This window comes from Pagrus pagrus (genome assembly GCF_965226575.1).
Source record: "Pagrus pagrus genome assembly, chromosome: 14".
In the NCBI taxonomy this organism is placed as follows: domain Eukaryota; kingdom Metazoa; phylum Chordata; class Actinopteri; order Spariformes; family Sparidae; genus Pagrus; species Pagrus pagrus.
In genome coordinates this window covers 8,120,704-8,137,984 of record NC_140198.1, presented here as the reverse complement: position 1 = coordinate 8,137,984, position 17,281 = coordinate 8,120,704, and the positions used below count along the sequence as shown (strand labels likewise).

Here is a 17,281-nt window from a genome sequence, read left to right as displayed (position 1 = left end):
TTGGTTGCGACACACGACCTCATGTGGTCGAGCCCATAAAATATCAGATAAAGTAAATATCTGAACATAATTAGTAAAAGTATGTGAAAAATATCTGCAGTCAGTGTTGGACTGTGAGCTGCAGCCTGAAGCTGCTTTATTGATCCTGAAGAGATTTATGACTGATCAGTGAATCAATCTGTCTGAGGATGCTAATGTCTCTTTACCTCTCTCTCTCTCTGTCTCTCTCACACACACCACTTTATTTAATCAGCTTTACTGCAAAACACACACACACACACACACACACACACACACACACACACACACACACACACACTTGACAAAACGAGTGAAAAAAAACACAAAAAGACCTTTTTCTGTGTGTGTGTGCATGCCTCTCTCTCTCTCTTTAGCTGTGTGTGTCTGTGTGTGTGTGTGTGTGTGTGTGTGTGTGTCTATGTGTGTTGGACTTGGTTCACTTCCTGTCAGAGGGAGAAGAGGGAGGGAGGGCAAACGACAGAGAGACAGATTGAAAACAGACGTTCTCTCTCTCTCCCTCTCTCTCCCTCTCCCTCTCTCCCACTCTCTCTCTCCTCCTCTCGCTCTCCCACTGTGAGTCAGTCTGTTGGTTTCCATGCGTCGCCCGTCTGGAATGAACTCAGACTAAAGACTAAAGAGGAGTGAGGGGAAGGAGAGAGGAGACCACTGAAAAAGAAAAAGAAGAAGAAAAGAAGAAGAAGAAGAAGAGGAGGAAGAAGAGGAGGAGGAAGAAGAAGAAGAGGAGGAGGAGGAGGAGGAAAGAGAAGAGGAGCAGCAGCATCAGAAGGTTTGCACAGACCAAATGTCTCATTCTTATTTTGCTGATTTGTCCGTGTCTGAGACTTTGTGTCCTCCCATCAAACCCTGCAGTAAAACTCTCAGTACCTCGGCGTACAAATACTGTGTACGCTGCAGTACAGCACACAGTATTATGAGTTAGATGTATGCAGAATGATTATTCGTTATGACTGCTGCATTACTGAAAAGAAGCTTTAATGTGCAGCTTTTTGCACAAGATTGGCTCACATTTTATAAACCGGTCACATTTTATTAGATCACTGTGTTTTGTGAAGATTTGTTGTAGTTCACTTTCAGAGAGCATAACACACCTTTCACTTCATGATCACGTTTAAAAACATCAGCTGTGATGTCATTAATCTTAAAGGTATCTGGATATTTGTTTTTACTAAAGCAGATCATTGTTGTCAGGACAGCAACTCTGTTTTTCTTGTATATTAGTTGAAATGATCACATATTTACTGTTAATAATGATTCAACAAGGCACAACACACTGAAAACTCCACTCTGATGATGAATTAAACACTTTATCTTTTCATTGTTGAAGTCAAAACAAACAGAAATATTCAAACGAGCATTCTCATACAAATTTGATCTAATCAGTGTTGATCATTGTATCAATTTTCTTTCTCACTGTGAAAACATACATACAGAGGGATTGATAATCTGATTCATACACTCACATTTCATCACAAAGTTTCACATTTAATGCAAAAGTTTTCATGTTGAGTCAATGTGGATAAATTATATAACAGTCTGATTAAATTAAATAAATCCAGACTTATTGAAGAAACACATATGTATGTACTAGTTCCGGTTTAAAGGTTTATGTATGTTTATTAAGTTTTCTATATAAAAGTATTGCATTTCACATTCGTTAGTCTGTCATGTAATAAATCACACATCTACTTATTTTATTTATACACTTTGACTCAGCATTATAGTAAAACTTTGCATTGATCAGAATCATAAATAGATGAAAAATGTACATCTAATTTTAAATTCTTAAAGTCAATCATTAAGGCAAGTCATGTTTCTCAGTGCATGTGACAGCAGGTTCACATGAACTCACAGAATAACCACTTCTGCTCTGAAACAAAGAAAGTTTGTTTTTTATTTTTATTTTAATAGTTTTGTTATTTTAAACATGTTTACAGTCTTTAAAAAAAAGCCAAAAGATTAAAAAAAAAATTAAAAAGTCTTTAATGAAAGCCAACTTTCAACAAAATATGTGAAAAGGTAGAGATCCTGCTCTTTGCTTTTATTGTGAAACACCTGCAGGAAGAGAGTTTCATGGACTTCCAGTCTGTGTGTGTGTCTTACCTGCCAACATTTAGCAGCTGTCTGAACACAGGTTCAACTGATTTCACAATTTACACTACATTTACAAAAGAAGACTTTTTTATTGATGTAAACATGTCAAATTTTGCAAAAACATTCACAGTAATCAATACAGGCTACTTCTTTGTCTCCTGTGGAGAAAGTCCCCAGACTCCCTTTGAAAATCGCTCATTTTTGTGAGCTGCTGAGCTGGAGGACACTTTATAAACATTGTGAAATGCTGTCTCTGATAAATTCTTAATTATTAGGGCCTTCTTGTAAATTCAGCAAATATTATCTATGAAGATTGTGTATAAACACTGCATCCATTTGCATGTTTATTTGTATATAGAGTAGGACCTGACAGACCTTTTTCTCGTGTTAATTGAAATGATCACATATTTAATCGTTCTTAAAACAAACTGAGAAATATTCAAACTAATATTCTTTTCAAGACCATAAACACCAAGAAAATTACAGAGCCAGAAAAAATAAGAGAGAGCTTAAAAAAGAGCTTAACAGCCACAAACACAGATTTATGTACTTTTCTTTATGAGCTGACGCTCAATAAAATTGGTAAAAGTTTGTTGTTGAAGTGAACAGTTTTGGCTCCATGAATCATGTGACTGTATATTTATTAAAACCTTTGTTTTCTGTGTCTTCCTAAAGGTAGGAGGTCACTGGCATCAGACTGTGGGAGATAGAAAAACAACTTTCAACATGCAGGAGTGACGTACAGGTGAGACACCTGTAGCTCAGCTGAGTGTGATGTCAGAGCTGCTCTGTTGTTTTCATTGTTCATTTATTTGTCATTTTACCACACAAGGTTGTCCAATGAAATGCAAGTTGTAGTCCTTTTTATGCTACACACAAACAAAAATCTATATTTTTTTTATATTGGAGTGTTAAAGAGTCCATCAGAGCTCTCGCCGGCGATGAAATGGTTGATATCCAATCCGATCCGATCCACGCTCTGGGTCAGGAGAACAGCCCGTAGAAAAAGGTCCAGTCTGGCGGTGATGACGTTTATGATGTACTGGAGACACACACACACACACACACACACACACACACACACACAAACACACACACACACACACACACACACACACACACACACACACACACACACACACACACACAGAGAACACAGTTCATCTCTTGTATCCATAAATAAGAGATGAACTGTGATTTCCATGTTTACTGAGCCCTGATTGGTTGCACACATTGGCAGCAACTCAACGTGTGACATCACAGTTTGATGTGTGTCTAGGACCCTGTTCAGACCTGGTATCAACATCCGTCCTGAGGGATCCGATCACAAGTGGTCAGCTCTAACTACAGGTGGGAATGGCACCAAGACACATTGAGGATGTATTTGAGATCTGATCACCCAGACCTCGTTTGGAGGTGGTCAAAACAAACGTGGTGAAACAGCCACAGCAAAATCTAAATAATTTATTCCTTCTTGTAAATTCGGCATTAAATGTAATACTTTAAGTTGTTTCTGTCCCTGTAAAAAGTGTCACTTTGTTGTGGCAACAGCAGCGACTTGAGGCTTACCTGCCAACACTAAGGAGCTGTCTGAACAGTTTCACCTGATTTCATCATGTTCTGTAAGTCTACAAAAATAGACATTTTCATTGATGTAAACAGGTCATCAGGTTTTATAAATGCAGTAAACAGCAACCAATACACTACATCTTTGTCGCATGTGGAGAAAGTCCCCAGACTCCCTTAAGAAAATGCTTAATTTTGTGAGTTGTTGAGCGAGGGGAAACATTATGAACATTGTGAAACACTGTCTATGACAAATTCTTAATCATTCATGCTTTCTCGTAAATTCAGCATTAAATGTAATACTTGGAGTTGTTTCGTTCCTTGTAAAAAAAGAAACACTAACTTCCTTGTCAGTTAGTCATGCATTGCTGTTCCAGCCTGTTTATGCCTTACCTGCCAACATTGAGCAGCTGTTTAAACACACAGTTTCAACTGATTTCACCATTTTCAATAAATAGGCTTAAATAGACATTGTATTGATGTGAACTGGCACATTTTTACAATAGCGTAAACAATAACCAATATAGGCTTCTTCTTTGTTGTTTGTGGAGAAAGTCCCCAGACTCCCTTAAAAAAATGCTCAATTTTGTGAGTTGTTGAGTTAGGAGAGAGTTGACTGTCTCTTTTCTTAATTTTATGGGCCTTCTTGTAAATTTCTTTATTTGTACATTTGCACCAGCGATGCCCATGTTTATTACACATCACTGACAGGCTTCGAGATGTCCACTTGTGATCGGATCACTCAGGACGGATGTTAAAACCAGGTCTGATCAGCCCCAAAGTAGTCAAATCTTTCAGTCCAGTCAACCCTGTAACTGGGAACCTGAAACTTGACTGGACCTGTCTGGCTGCCCTCATGCCTCTTACACATTGAGTTCCTTCTCTTCAGACTTTTTTTTTACTGCTGCTTGCAAGCTTATGTAAGCTGAACAGTTCCTGTGTGTGCCAGCCTGACACTGTTGCTTCAAAGGAGCCTTTAAACAACTCGAAATCCTCCACAACCTCGCGTCAGATGTTTGGTATTCAACACATGTAGAAATGGAAAACGAGACTCTGCTGGATTTACTGAAAATTCAACAGTTAGCTTAGCATTAGCCTCAGTGACTGCACACAGCTCTGCAGACCTCAGCTGCACAAAACCTCTAAATCTGAACAAAACCAGGTGACTCCTGAAGGTAACTCACATGTTGCTATTGTTAGCATGCTCAACCCTTCCATGACGTCTGCAAACGCATCACAACATGGCAGTAGATGAGTGACATAATCAGTGACATCACTGTGGTCGTGCAGCACTGAACTCAGATTCAACAGAAGCTGAGACAGCGGCGGAGCTGTGATTGGCTGAAAACTGTGATGAACTGAATTTAAAGTCGTGTTGGAAAGACTCCTCTTGGCTGCCCACAGGAAATACTTTCCTGTTTATTTTCTTCTTCGGTGGTCGACTCGCATTCCTCCCTCACCCGAGATCGGTTGGCTGAGATCCCCAAGGACACACTCGGATTGGGTGACTGGATTCAGTCTTCTCTTTTTCTTTGGAGGAAAGAGAGTGAGAGAAAAAAAGAAAAAAAAAGCCAAAATCCCCCTGTGAAAACACACACGCGCTCACACACACACACAGAGGAATGTGTTCAGGTCTGTTTGAACCATCGCAGCTTCAAATGATTTAACAGATTTAACAGACTGTTTCTGTTGAACTGACTTCAGACTTCAGAGTGTCTGAGGCATCCAGCAGTTGTCAGTGACGGATTAAAAACAGGATGGCCAAAGAGTTTTAGTTCAGAAACTCCGGATCGCTCATTTCTGATGCACAAAAGTTGCTTTTATAAATTAGACATGCAGATACTTTGACGCACTTTGATGTTTGGATCGCAGCTTTGACAAGTTTGTTTTGTGACCTTACTTCCCCTCCACTACATTTCAAATATTGAAGCAAGCACTTTTTCTCCTTTACATTTATTTGATAACCTTAGTTACCATATGGTGGCCGTTGAGAACGGGTAAAACAGTAAGACACATGAGAGTCAAAACTCAGTGCTAACATTATTTGTATTTGTGAATTCAGCTGTCTGTCATTAGGGGAAAAAAACATAATGACTGACTGCGTTGTATGTCGGCCAAACAGTGTGTAAGTCACTATCCATAACACCCATAACATAAAATACAAATTATTTTTATTCATGAACTCAAATGTCTGTCATCAAGAAGGAAACAATGGCCCTGTTTTTTTTTGTTTTGTTTTATTATAACTGTCACAATGTTCCCCGGCAGCAGCTGTTTCAATTCATGGCTCCACTCCAACATACAACAGCCATAATTCATGTAGGATCAAACTGCTGTAGCCAGTTGCAGGGTGACACCAACAAAAATTGCAGTCAGTATTTCATGTTTTATTAGGCTATAACGGATCAAAACTCTTCTATTTAGGGACCGTTACGAATTTTTCAGGACGTCTGGTCACATCTGGTAGCGCAACCGTAAGAGAAAATAGTAAATAAACTAAATAATAAACTTTTTACAACACCCTCAGGCTTACCCCCATTCAAGTGGATCAATGACCCAACACAGTGGGCAGACATCTTTGAACTAAACTCATTAAACACTGAGAGGTCTGTTTCTATGGGTATCAGGTCGCTGTTCTACTTTTACAGCATCACATCTTTGATGAATTAGCCAGCTTTAACTTTCACTATTCAACATCTAATCATAACCCAGCACAGTGGCTCTTAACATTTTAAAGCTGATACAGTCCTCAAAGTGCCAAAATGAAAAAAGTAAGATGCAGCATCACTGATGAAAGACAGACCAGCTCATCCTCTGCTGGTTAGACGGAGCGAAACTTTTAATTGTTGTTGTTGTTGTTTGTCAGGATCATCGGCCAATAATGGCGTACATCAGAGGACGAACAGGAAGTCTGAACGTGCTGCACTTCCTGTTGGGTGAGTATACCAACGTTAAAACATCCATCAGACTTTACAGGTAGACTGACACCTGTCTGTCTGTCTGTCTGTCTGCAGGTGTGTTCCTGGTTTGTCCTGAAGGGGCTGTCTGTCTGGAGCTGATGCCTTCTTCCTCTGAAGTTCTGCTTAACTCAAACGCCAACTTCACCGTGGTCAGTAAACACCTGTCTGTCTTTGCCCAGACCTTGTTGTGTCTCCACACATACCTGTCTGACGCCACGGTTACCTGTCCCGCCCGTCATTGCAGGTGTGTTCAAGTACCAGTCTGTCTCCTCAGGTGTGTTCAGGAAGGAGAGAGGTACCTGTCTGTCTCCTCAGGTGTGTTTGGGGTTGGATCAGGTACCTTTCTGTCTCTTCAGGTGTGATTAATGGAGTCAGGTACCTGTCTGTCTCTGCAGAGTTGTTCAGGTAACTGTCTGCCTCCTCAGGTGTATTCGTGAAGGAGACAGGTACCTGTCTGTCTCCTCAGGTGTGTTTGTAGTTGGCTTAGGCACCTGTCTGTTTTCCAGGTGTGTTTGGGATGGAGTCAGGTATTTGTCTTTCTTTTCTGGTGTTTTCAGGGTTGTTCAGGTACCTGTTTGTCTCGGCAGGTATATTTTAGGTTGGTTCAGGTACCTGTCTGTCTCTTCACGTGGGTTCAGGGTTGGATCATGTACCTGTCTATCTTCTCAGGTGTGTTTAGGGTTGGATTAGGTACCTCTCTGTTTCTTCAGGTGTGTTCGGGATTGGATCATTACCTGTCTGTCCTCTCAGGTATGTTTGGGGTTGCTTCAGGCACCTGTTTGTCCCCTCGGGTGTTTCTGATGCAGTCAGGGACCTACCTTACTCCTCAGGTGTGTTTGGGGTTGGTTCAGGTACTTGTCTGTCACTGTAGGTTTGTTCAGGTACCCATCTGTTTCTCCAGGTGTTCAGGGTTGGTCTGGTGTGTTCGGGATTAGATCATGTATCTGTCTATCTTCTCAGGTCTATTTGGGGTTGATTCAGGTACCTGTCTCTGTCTTTTGGCGTATTCAGGTTTGGATCAGGTACCTTTTTGTCCCCTCAGGTGTGTCTGGGTTCGGTTTAGGTACCTGTCTGTCTCAAATGGGGTTGTCTCAGGTACTTGTTGGTCCAAATGGCTTATCCAGATATCTGTATGTCTCTACAGGTGTGTTTAGGTACCTATCTGTCTCCTCAGGTGTGTTTGGGTACCTGTCTGTCTCCTCAGGTGTTCAGGGTTGGTTCAGGTACCTGTCTGTCTCTCCAGGTGTGTTCAGGCTGGAGTCAGGTGACATGGCGGTTACCTCAGGACACATCGGTGGACGGGGTTGTTGTGGAGAATCAGGGATCCAGCAGCGTCCTGCAGCTCTTTAACGCCACCTGGAAGAATTCTGGGAGATACACGTGTGAAGAGGCCTCGTCCTATCAGAGCAGAGAGATCGACATCTTCATACCTGGTCAAGGTGATGATGAAATTTCTCATATATTGATCATATCTTGTGAGACCTTTACCTCCTGATGTTTCAATCCTACTTGTCCCCCCTTCAGGTCCAGAGGAATGGTTTGTCCCACTGGGTCCAGGTGTGGTCATGAAGGAGGCAGAGGAAGATACCATCCCCTGTGTGGTGTCCGACCCACAGCTCAACGTCTCGCTGTACGAACGTCCCAGCAGGACACCTGTTACGGGGACAAAGTACGAGCCGGGCCACGGCTTCACGGGTCGTCTGAACGACACATCATACGTGTGCTTGGCCGCCCGTGGGGACGAGGAGAGAGAGTCACAGGTGTACTATGTCTTCAGCATCATCGGTGAGGGGATTATTCTGTAATAGTAGTTGCTCTTAAAGTCTGACTTTGTTTCACCTAACTGAAGGATCTGAATCATCACTCCACATGTAAAATGTTTGCTCCAGGAAAGAACATTTGGTACTACTTTAAGGCCTTTTGGGCCATTTTCAGAGAAAATATGTTGGAAATTTGCCATTTGGTTATTTACCTTTACAAAATGTCCTGCTCAAATGTAATCGAGTTTGGCAATCTTCCTGTGCAGGAATACAGAAGAGCTAAACGATGTGAAGGAAGACTCATTTTGGGCGAGGCAACAACATACAAAATATCACTGAAAATGAACACTTAATATATTTTTTTCTAAGGAAATATTCAGGTGCCTGGCTAAAAAATGCCTCTTTGTGACCTCACAATACCCTTAATATTTACCCCTTATTCACACTAACTTTAGGCATATAAAATACTGCTTCGGTGGTTCCTCTTTTTTATCTCAACCACACACCTGCCACATGCAAGTTGCCATGGTCATATTGGGGAACAGTGGTAGCCTAACCCTTATCTTATCCCAGGACTGGCAGCCCTTGCCCCTCCCCCATTACCACCACTGAGGGGCCCTTGAGCAAGGCCCTTTGAATTAAGGTTACAAAGATTTAGACCAGATTAAATTTGGTGAGTTTAACTATGAGCTTCGTTAGTTTGGATTAAACCAAATATACTACATTCTTGTCTTACATCAGACCTGTCTGTCTGTCCACCTGTCTGTCTCTCAGTTCCAAAGGTGATGGAGGTGGATCTGACGGTGTCCAGCAGCGTGTTGAAGCAGGGGGAGGCTCTGATTGTAAACTGCACTGTCAAAGACACTGAGATGGTCTACTTCTCCTGGGACTTCCCTCGCAAAGAGGTACCTGTCTCACTCTTCATCTGCCTGTCTGTCTGAACTGTGATGTCATCAAACTGTATTGCCTCAAAGGTTTTTTCAAAATAAAAACGTTAAAGTTTTCTCTTGTGTTGCTTCAGGAAATCGAGCCTCTGACCGACTTTCTGCCCAATCGGATCCGCTCCTTCCTTAACATCTCCGAGGCAACAGTGGCAGATTCTGGTAGGTCACTAAGGAAAATGTCTGCTGCTTCCTGTTTTGTTTTTTCATAATGGCAAAGTAATGAGTTACAATTATTGGTTACTATGGTAATTTTGAATCGACTGTTCTGGTTGTTTGGTTTTTGGGTAACCAGAGCGATGGGAATGTGTGTGTATGTGTTTCCTGTAGGTGCGTATGTGTGTGTGGTGAAGGAGACAACGCAGGGGCAAACTGTGGCGAAAAACATCACGGTGAGAGTACTGGGTGAGTACACACACACACACGCATGCACACACACACACACACACCCACAAACACACACTCACACACACGTTAACTATCTCTCTCTCTCTCTGCAGATCGAGGTTATGTCTACCTGTGGCCTTCAGGTGAAACCAATGTGTCATCTCTCCTTCATCACACGGTGGAGTTCAGTGTGGATATCGACGCCCACCCCGCCCCCACTGTCCTCTGGACCAAAGACAACCAGACCGTCGCCACGGACACCACCTCCATCACCACCAGACACCTGACAGGAAGCAGGTAGATCAAAGGTCATCTTTAGAGTTCAAGAGGAAACCTTCTTGTCCATCTGATTGATTGATTGATTGATTGAATGAGTGATTGATTGAATAATTGATTGATTGATGTGCAGGTATGTGAGCACACTGACGCTGGTTCGAGTCCAGATGGATCAGACTGGAAGATACACAGCGACTGCTTCCAACGATGACGACGTTGAGGAGGGCATCTTCAACCTGGAGGTCAAAGGTCAGACAGAGAGCGAGAGACAGGATGATAAACAGGCTTCACATAACATGTGTGTGTGTTAATCTTTGTGTGTGTGTGTGTGTGTGTGTGTGTGTGTGTTAACCTGTGTGTGTTTACCTGCGTGTGTGCAGCGCCCCCCAGGATCACGTCTCTGTCGGAGGTCGGCAGTAAGGCGGTGCAGTGTGTCAGTGAGGGAGCTCCGCCCCCATCTATCACCTGGTACACCTGTCAGAGCTCACACAGGTAAACACACACACACACACACACACACACAGGTAACAGGACTCATGCTGTCATAGTAACCGTGTTTGTCTCCTGCAGGTGCAATAATTTGACGGGCGGCTGGAGGAGCCTATCAGCCTCGGAGGGCAGGGCTCTGCAGGACAACATCACTGAAGTGGAGGAGAGAGGCGTTACTAAGGTAACCAGTGATGTCATCAGAATGATGTCATCAGTTAGGGGGGAGACAAAGTGTCATCATATGAAGATGATTGACAGCTGTGTGTGTGTGTCACCTGTACAGGTACGCAGTGTGTTGACTCTGCAGAGTCTCAGCGCTCTGTCAGCTGTTCGCTGTGAGGCCAAAAACTCTGCAGGACGACGAGCCAGAGACCTGCGAATACTGTCCAACTGTACGTACTAATACTGCAATACTACTATAGTACACTACTATACTGTACCACTGCAGTAATGTTCATGACATAATGTCTCTCTCTCTGACTGCCTGTCTGTCTCTCACTGTCTGCTTCTCTCTCTGTCTCTCTCTCTCTCTCTGTCTGTCTCCAGCTCTCCTGTCTCAGGTCGCAGTGTTGGCAGCAGTTCTGGTTCTGGTCATCCTCGCCGTCATCTTCCTCATCATCCTCATCCTCCTCTGGAGAAAAGTCAGTATCCAGTGTAGTACTACTGTTAATATTAACTGCAGTTTTAGTTGTACAGTCGTGGCCAGTAGTGTAGAAGTAGAACTGCAGTATTGGTTGTATTTGTGTTGTTAGAAACCTCGTTATGAAGTTCGTTGGAAGGTGATCGAGTCAGTGAGTCCTGACGGACAGCAGTACACCTACCTCGACCCCGCCCACCTGCCCTACAACTCCACCTGGGAAGTACCACGAGACAACATAGTGATAGGTAATACTCTGAGACAACATAGTACTAGGTAATACTTTGAGACAATGTAGTACTAAGTAATACTTTGAGACAACGTAGTACTAGGTAATACTTTGCTTTTTCAAAATAACTGACTCAGTCAACTTTGTTCTTGTAAGAAAACATACATTTTCTCAGTCCGTCAGCCGCACTCACCCCGTCCATCTGTCTGTCTGTCTCTCTGCCTGTCTCTCTCTCCAGGTCAGGTGTTGGGTTCAGGTGCATTTGGTCGTGTTGTCGAGGCAACAGTCTCTGGTCTGCTTCACTCTCATTCATCAACTAAAGTAGCCATCAAGATGGTGAAACGTACGTACATGTCCGTCTGTCTGTCAGTCAATCTGATTGATTATTGGTATAATCATTTCAGGCCTGAAATCATAAAAAATGAAAAACGTTGTGTTTTTCTGTGTGTGGGTTCAGCCAACAGCGGTGCAGTCCAGTCTCTGATGTCAGAGTTGAAGGTTTTGGTTCATCTCGGTCCTCACCTGAATGTCGTAAATCTGCTGGGAGCGAGCACGAGAGGAGGTGAACCCTTAAATCCTGACTTAATCCTGCTCTGAATCTAAACTAATACTGACTTAATCCTGATTTAATCCTGCTCTGAATCTAAACTAATACTGACTTAATCCTGATTTAATCCTGCTCTGAATATAAACTAATACTGACTTAATCCTGATTTAATCCTGCTCTGAATCTAAACTAATATCGATTTAATCCTGATTTAATCCTGCTCTGAATCTAAATTTAGTCCTCATCTGATACTAAAATAATCCTGTCTCAATCCTAAACTGAGTCCTAGTCTGATTCTAAGAGTGTTTTAAACTAATCCTGATTCATCCCAAACAAATCTGAACCTTCTCACTCTCTGTTTCAGTGTGTCGGTGTGACACATGACGTCAGATTTTAATCCTGCTGCTGCTCTTTGCTTACATTTCACTCCTTCAAAATAAAAGCCCTCCATGATGATAACTTTAATGCTTCATCTGAAGATGATTAGTTCAAATTTATTGTAAATTAAATGTTATGACTGTCTAGTGACCTGAGGGTACACAAACTACACACCTGACCTCAGACCAGGTGTATTGATTACAGGATTATTCCACTTGGAGGGAATCTAAAACGGGATTCAATTATCATGTTCGTGCTTCTGTCTCAGACACATGCTGTCTGCATAATAATAATAATAATAATAATAATAATAATAATAATAGAAATAATCTTTGTGTGTCTGTCTGTCCAGGTCCTGTCTATCTGATCACTGAGTTCTGTCGCCATGGAGACTTGGTGAACTACCTGCAGAGGAACAAACACACCTTCTTACAGAGCGACACGCACACCAAGAGGTCAACACAACACACACACACACACACACACACACAACATACACACATTCTGCCGTGTTGATATAAGTTGTTATCCCTCTGTATTGAGTGTGTGTCTCTCGTCCTGCAGTGACAGTGATGGAGGTTACATGGACATGAATAAGGAGGAGAACGCTCAGTACGTCGCCATGAAGGAGCTCAGCTATGCCGACATCGAGCCTGCGGTGTACGAGACGCCTTACACAGCACCAGGTAATACATGTGGTGCACTGTGTGTAAGCGCTGCCTCTCTATAATGTGAATACATTGATAATTCCATTTAATTGGAATATTTCAGTTTAAACACATCAATGAGTAACAATCACAAACAGATTATAGATTATAGATTATAGAATGAGCTGAGTCATAATGACAGATTAGTTGAAATGATCACAAACAAATTTATTACTAGGATCTGATAAATAAATGATTTCTTAGTTTATCTGTCAGTCTTAAAATGCTAGATTTATTATTTGTTATTTATAAACAAACTGTAATTTTATCCTCTAAATTAGAAATGTATTCAGTATCTCATAATTGTAATTAAAATTTTATAATAGTTTATTCGTCCTCAGGATATGACATTTAGTTATATGCATTATGGTATGTATATCTCAAGTAAGAAGTTTTCGTCTGTCAGCCTCGGTGACTCGTCCTCTCGTTCTCTCTCAGACCAGCAGGAGGCGTCGCTCCTCCTCAGTGACTCTCCTCTCCTGACTCTCCATGACCTCCTCAGCTTCTCCTTCCAGGTCTCTAAGGCCATGGACTTCCTCTCCACCAGAAACGTACGATTACTCATCAATACATCACTGATCAATTCATCATTCTCACACGACTGTTGTTGTTTCAAGAACTTGGATTAACGCTCACGTTGTGTTTCCTACAGTGCGTCCACAGAGACCTGGCGGCGAGGAACGTCCTGGTCTGTGAGGGGAAGCTGGTGAAGGTCGGTGACTTTGGTTTGGCCAGAGACCTGATGAAGGATCAGGACTACATCGCCAGAGGAAATGTCAGTATAAATTAATGAATAAAATTGTTATAATTAGCTGACAGTGTTCATCACTTTACAGACCTGGAAAATTGTAAACTCATCCTTTTAATTTGTGCTTTTAATGTTTAAGAGCTTCCTGCCAGTGAAGTGGATGTCTCCAGAGAGTATTTTCCAGAACATTTACAGCTGTCAGAGTGACGTCTGGTCCTACGGAGTCTTACTATGGGAAATTTTCTCTCTGGGTAAGCTGGTCTAAACCAGTATACATCTGCACCCACCAGTCTGTACGTCTCCATCAGTGCAGTATATTGTGTGTTTTGTCCCAGGTGGGAGCCCGTACCCTGACCTCCCCATGACCCAGGAGTTTTACTCGGCTCTGAAGAGAGGATACAGAATGAGTCGACCTGACCACGCTCCTCACAACATGTATGACACACAGGTCACCATCACATGTTTTACACATGTGAGGATGGAGTTGTTCAGATACCTTCACACAGCAGCTTTTCTTTTACATTATGACATTTGAGCCCACCTCCTTGAATCCACTAATCCGGCTAGTCAACCTTAACTCTACCAGATTAGTATACAAAAGATCACAATGTGATTGTCCCGACATATATTAGCTTTGATTTCAGTTTCCTATGGCAATCATGGGATATGGTGGGGAAGAGAACAAATCATGGTTTGAGTTACAATAGCTCTATCCCAACCTTGTCCTTTGTCTTTTACATACTTAATATCTGAATCAAAACCTATCCAAGTAGTTCTTGTAGCCTTTGCAGCATCGTAAAGGTCTGTTCTAAAGTAATTGGCGTCCAGCAGAGGGACTTGGGGTCCTTGTGGGAAAGGCAGGTGGTTCAGAAAGCTAAAGTAATAATTTCCCAGTATGGCCACATCCTGTCCTCTGAGTTCACGACGATGCCTTCGGGCCGCCGTGTTATAGCACCTATCAGGAGGACAAATAGGTATGCCAATTCCTTTATCCCATCTGTAATTAAGCTCCTGAACATGGACAGTGGCAGCCACTCTTTGTAACATTGTTACTTTGTGTCCTTGTAACTTAATGTGCCACTTATTTATCTATTATTACTTTATTCTTATTCCTCGTCTCTGTTATTTAATTGTGCCACTCCACACAATTATGTGATAGTGGCCTATGTGCCTTGGCCCCCCTGGGGATATGTACTGATACTGATCTGCATATTGTACTCCTGTTTGTCGCCTGCTGCTCGTTGTTATGCCATGGTTGTTGTTTGTGTTTTGTCTTTTTTTTACGCCAGAACTGCTTGAACTGAATTGCCCCCCGGGGACTAATAAAGTTGTCTGAACTGAACTGAACTGAAACCAAAACTGTGACTATTCCGCTACGTCAGCTTCTTAACGTAGCTCATTTAATGTCACAGATAAGCTTGTTTCTGACCGTGTTGTTGGCAACAAGCATATCTTGATTTTAGAGGTGCTCCTCTGTGAGCCTCTGTGACCTGCAGTTACCCATAATACCCTTCTCTGTAAAGGTCCGTGGACATGTTTATGTTTATCTGCAGAGAAGCACAACTTCAACACAACTCTGACGAGTTCATTAATGTCTGATATTTTGTCTCTAAACATGTCCGACTCCTCTGACAGTGTGCTCTGTCTTCAGTTTTGATCTGATGAAACAGTGTTGGGAGGAAAAACCTCAGTCCAGACCTTCTTTCTCCTCACTGGTCGTCTCCGTGGGAAACATGTTGACTGACGACTATCAAAAGGTACCAAATCAACTTATTGTGTTTAATCCTGCTGGAGTTTCTGTGAAAGAAGAAAAGATTCCCATGGTTTCAAACTCACAAAAATAACCTCCATTACAGACAGTCACATCTGTAACCGCTCAGTGTTTCCTGGAGACTCCTCTTAACAGGGTGCATGTCTCTCAGCTGTGAGCTGCTTCAGTCTGACTGTTTTTTAGTTTCTGTGTTCTTTTTAGAACCACACTCAGAACCAGAACACATTCACCTCTCTGTTCCTGCTTTGGTTCATGCAGTCAGTAACTGTTTTTCGTTGTTGTTGTGTGTCAGAGTTACCTCCAGCTGACTGAGAACTTCCTGAAAGGTGAAAATCCAGCTGTTGTCCGATCCAGGATGAGTTCATCCAGAGCTGCTGAAGATCAAACAGATATACTTACGGACACGAACGGTCAGATCCACGATAACACACAGATACTGATCAAAAAGCTAAACTCAAAAGATTTGACATTCAACTTTCTCAATGTTGTTAACAGGAAGTCCCGCCCCTCAGGAGAATGTTTACCTCTTGGAGGCGGAGCCTGTGGAGGCCGGACCCTCCCATGGCACTTACATCATCCCCATCACTGACATTACCATAGAAACCAGCAACGGCGCTGCGCTGGACGCAGTCAGGTACGAACACTGAATGGTCTTCCAATGTTATATAATGTTATGTTACGTTAAACACCATATGTTACTATTATTGACTTATTTAATGTTGTTGTCTTAGTTGTAAAAACTATATTTCCCATAATGCACTTTTCTTTATCCGGAATATTACATTATTCAGCACACTTTGTCCATGTGACTGTAAGTTTTTTTTATTTTTTTTATAACCAGCATCAGTAAGTTGTGTTGTTAAAAGCATGTTTTAGTTTTTGAATGTGCATTTCATGGTCCAGCTGCTGTTTTTATCAACAGGCCCAGTTTGGTCACTGTGTAGGCTTACAGAACCCTCTGGTGGCTGCTTCAAGTATCACATATTTAACTGAGCTTTGTGTTTTAATGGCGTCGAGGGTCAGATTACCTCACCCGCGGTCTTTTCCCTCAAAGAAAATAAAAATAATGACGATGATGTTGATTTCTCTCCTCGGCAGCCCTCAGCTGTCAGAATCTCAGGACGTAGCGGGAGCACAGGAAGTGAAAACATCAGAGGACAAACAGGAAATTGAGGCGCCTCCTGCTCCAGAGGAGGAGAGCTGCCTGTGAAGAGTTCAGCTGCCTTTCAGACCTGATGGAGGGTTTAATTAATAATGAGGTATCTGGCAGATTCATCCATCCAGGCAACGCAGAGGGCTGTAATACCCTTTGATATCTGCCACAGCTGGAGCATTCATTCATAAAAGGAGGACATCATCACCAGACAGTGCCGAGGTTCTGCTGAGCAAGGCAGTCGATAATGGGGTTATTTTACCCCCAGTGTTGACTGTAAGGCTGCCAAAGGAAATATGTTTTCTTTTAAATGTTTTTTAAAATCACGTTTGTTTCAATATTCCTGTTGAAATGGTACAGAGTTGTGTTTACAGTAAACTGCGCAGATTTATAACTATAATATTCAGTTTTATATTCTCATGTATTCATATTATTCTGTAGTGTCTGTATTATATCTGAACTATTATCTGCTTCATGTTTATTCAAACTGCTCTGAATCATCTCAGAACTAAAGCTCTTTATCTAAATAAATATCAAAATACAATTCAGTAGTTCATCTCTTTGTTTTTTTATATCAAACTCCAGTCAAGCTTCAGTTT

The 17,281-nt window shown here is 42.1% G+C and overlaps 1 protein-coding gene across 3 annotated transcripts; it reads left to right on the top strand.

Annotated features, from left to right (window-relative positions):
- Positions 1–600: 600 nt before the first annotated feature.
- On the top strand, positions 601–17,233 carry LOC311270028 (platelet-derived growth factor receptor beta-like). Of its 3 annotated transcripts, XM_084374645.1 has the most exons (28): positions 602–808; positions 2,809–2,878; positions 6,566–6,635; positions 6,714–6,808; positions 7,903–8,098; positions 8,184–8,444; positions 9,194–9,324; positions 9,441–9,522; positions 9,691–9,765; positions 9,861–10,044; positions 10,157–10,272; positions 10,404–10,515; positions 10,594–10,693; positions 10,796–10,904; positions 11,059–11,153; positions 11,265–11,397; positions 11,617–11,721; positions 11,836–11,940; positions 12,656–12,758; positions 12,868–12,989; positions 13,449–13,561; positions 13,663–13,785; positions 13,898–14,009; positions 14,094–14,193; positions 15,410–15,515; positions 15,822–15,939; positions 16,025–16,163; positions 16,628–17,233. In XM_084374645.1, the coding sequence occupies exons 3-28, from the start codon at positions 6,581–6,583 to the stop codon at positions 16,737–16,739; spliced, it is 3,102 nt and encodes a 1,033-aa protein (XP_084230771.1). In that variant the 5' UTR covers positions 602–808; positions 2,809–2,878; positions 6,566–6,580; the 3' UTR covers positions 16,740–17,233. The 3 variants fall into 3 exon arrangements, with proteins under 3 accessions (XP_084230772.1, XP_084230771.1, XP_084230773.1); XM_084374646.1 differs by lacking the exon at positions 2,809–2,878 and having other exon boundaries at positions 601–808; XM_084374647.1 differs by lacking the exons at positions 602–808; positions 2,809–2,878 and adding an exon at positions 3,463–3,483.
- Positions 17,234–17,281: the final 48 nt, after the last annotated feature.

Excerpts from the sequence above, each read along its gene's own strand:
- LOC311270028 (XM_084374646.1), top strand. The coding sequence starts at position 6,581 with ATGGCGTACATCAGAGGACGAACAGGAAGTCTGAACGTGCTGCACTTC. Across the intron at positions 6,809-7,902 it reads CAAACGCCAACTTCACCGTG|GTGTGTTCAGGCTGGAGTCA; the intron begins GTCAGTAAACAC and ends CTGTCTCTCCAG. Across the intron at positions 10,516-10,593 it reads ACCTGTCAGAGCTCACACAG|GTGCAATAATTTGACGGGCG; the intron begins GTAAACACACAC and ends TGTCTCCTGCAG.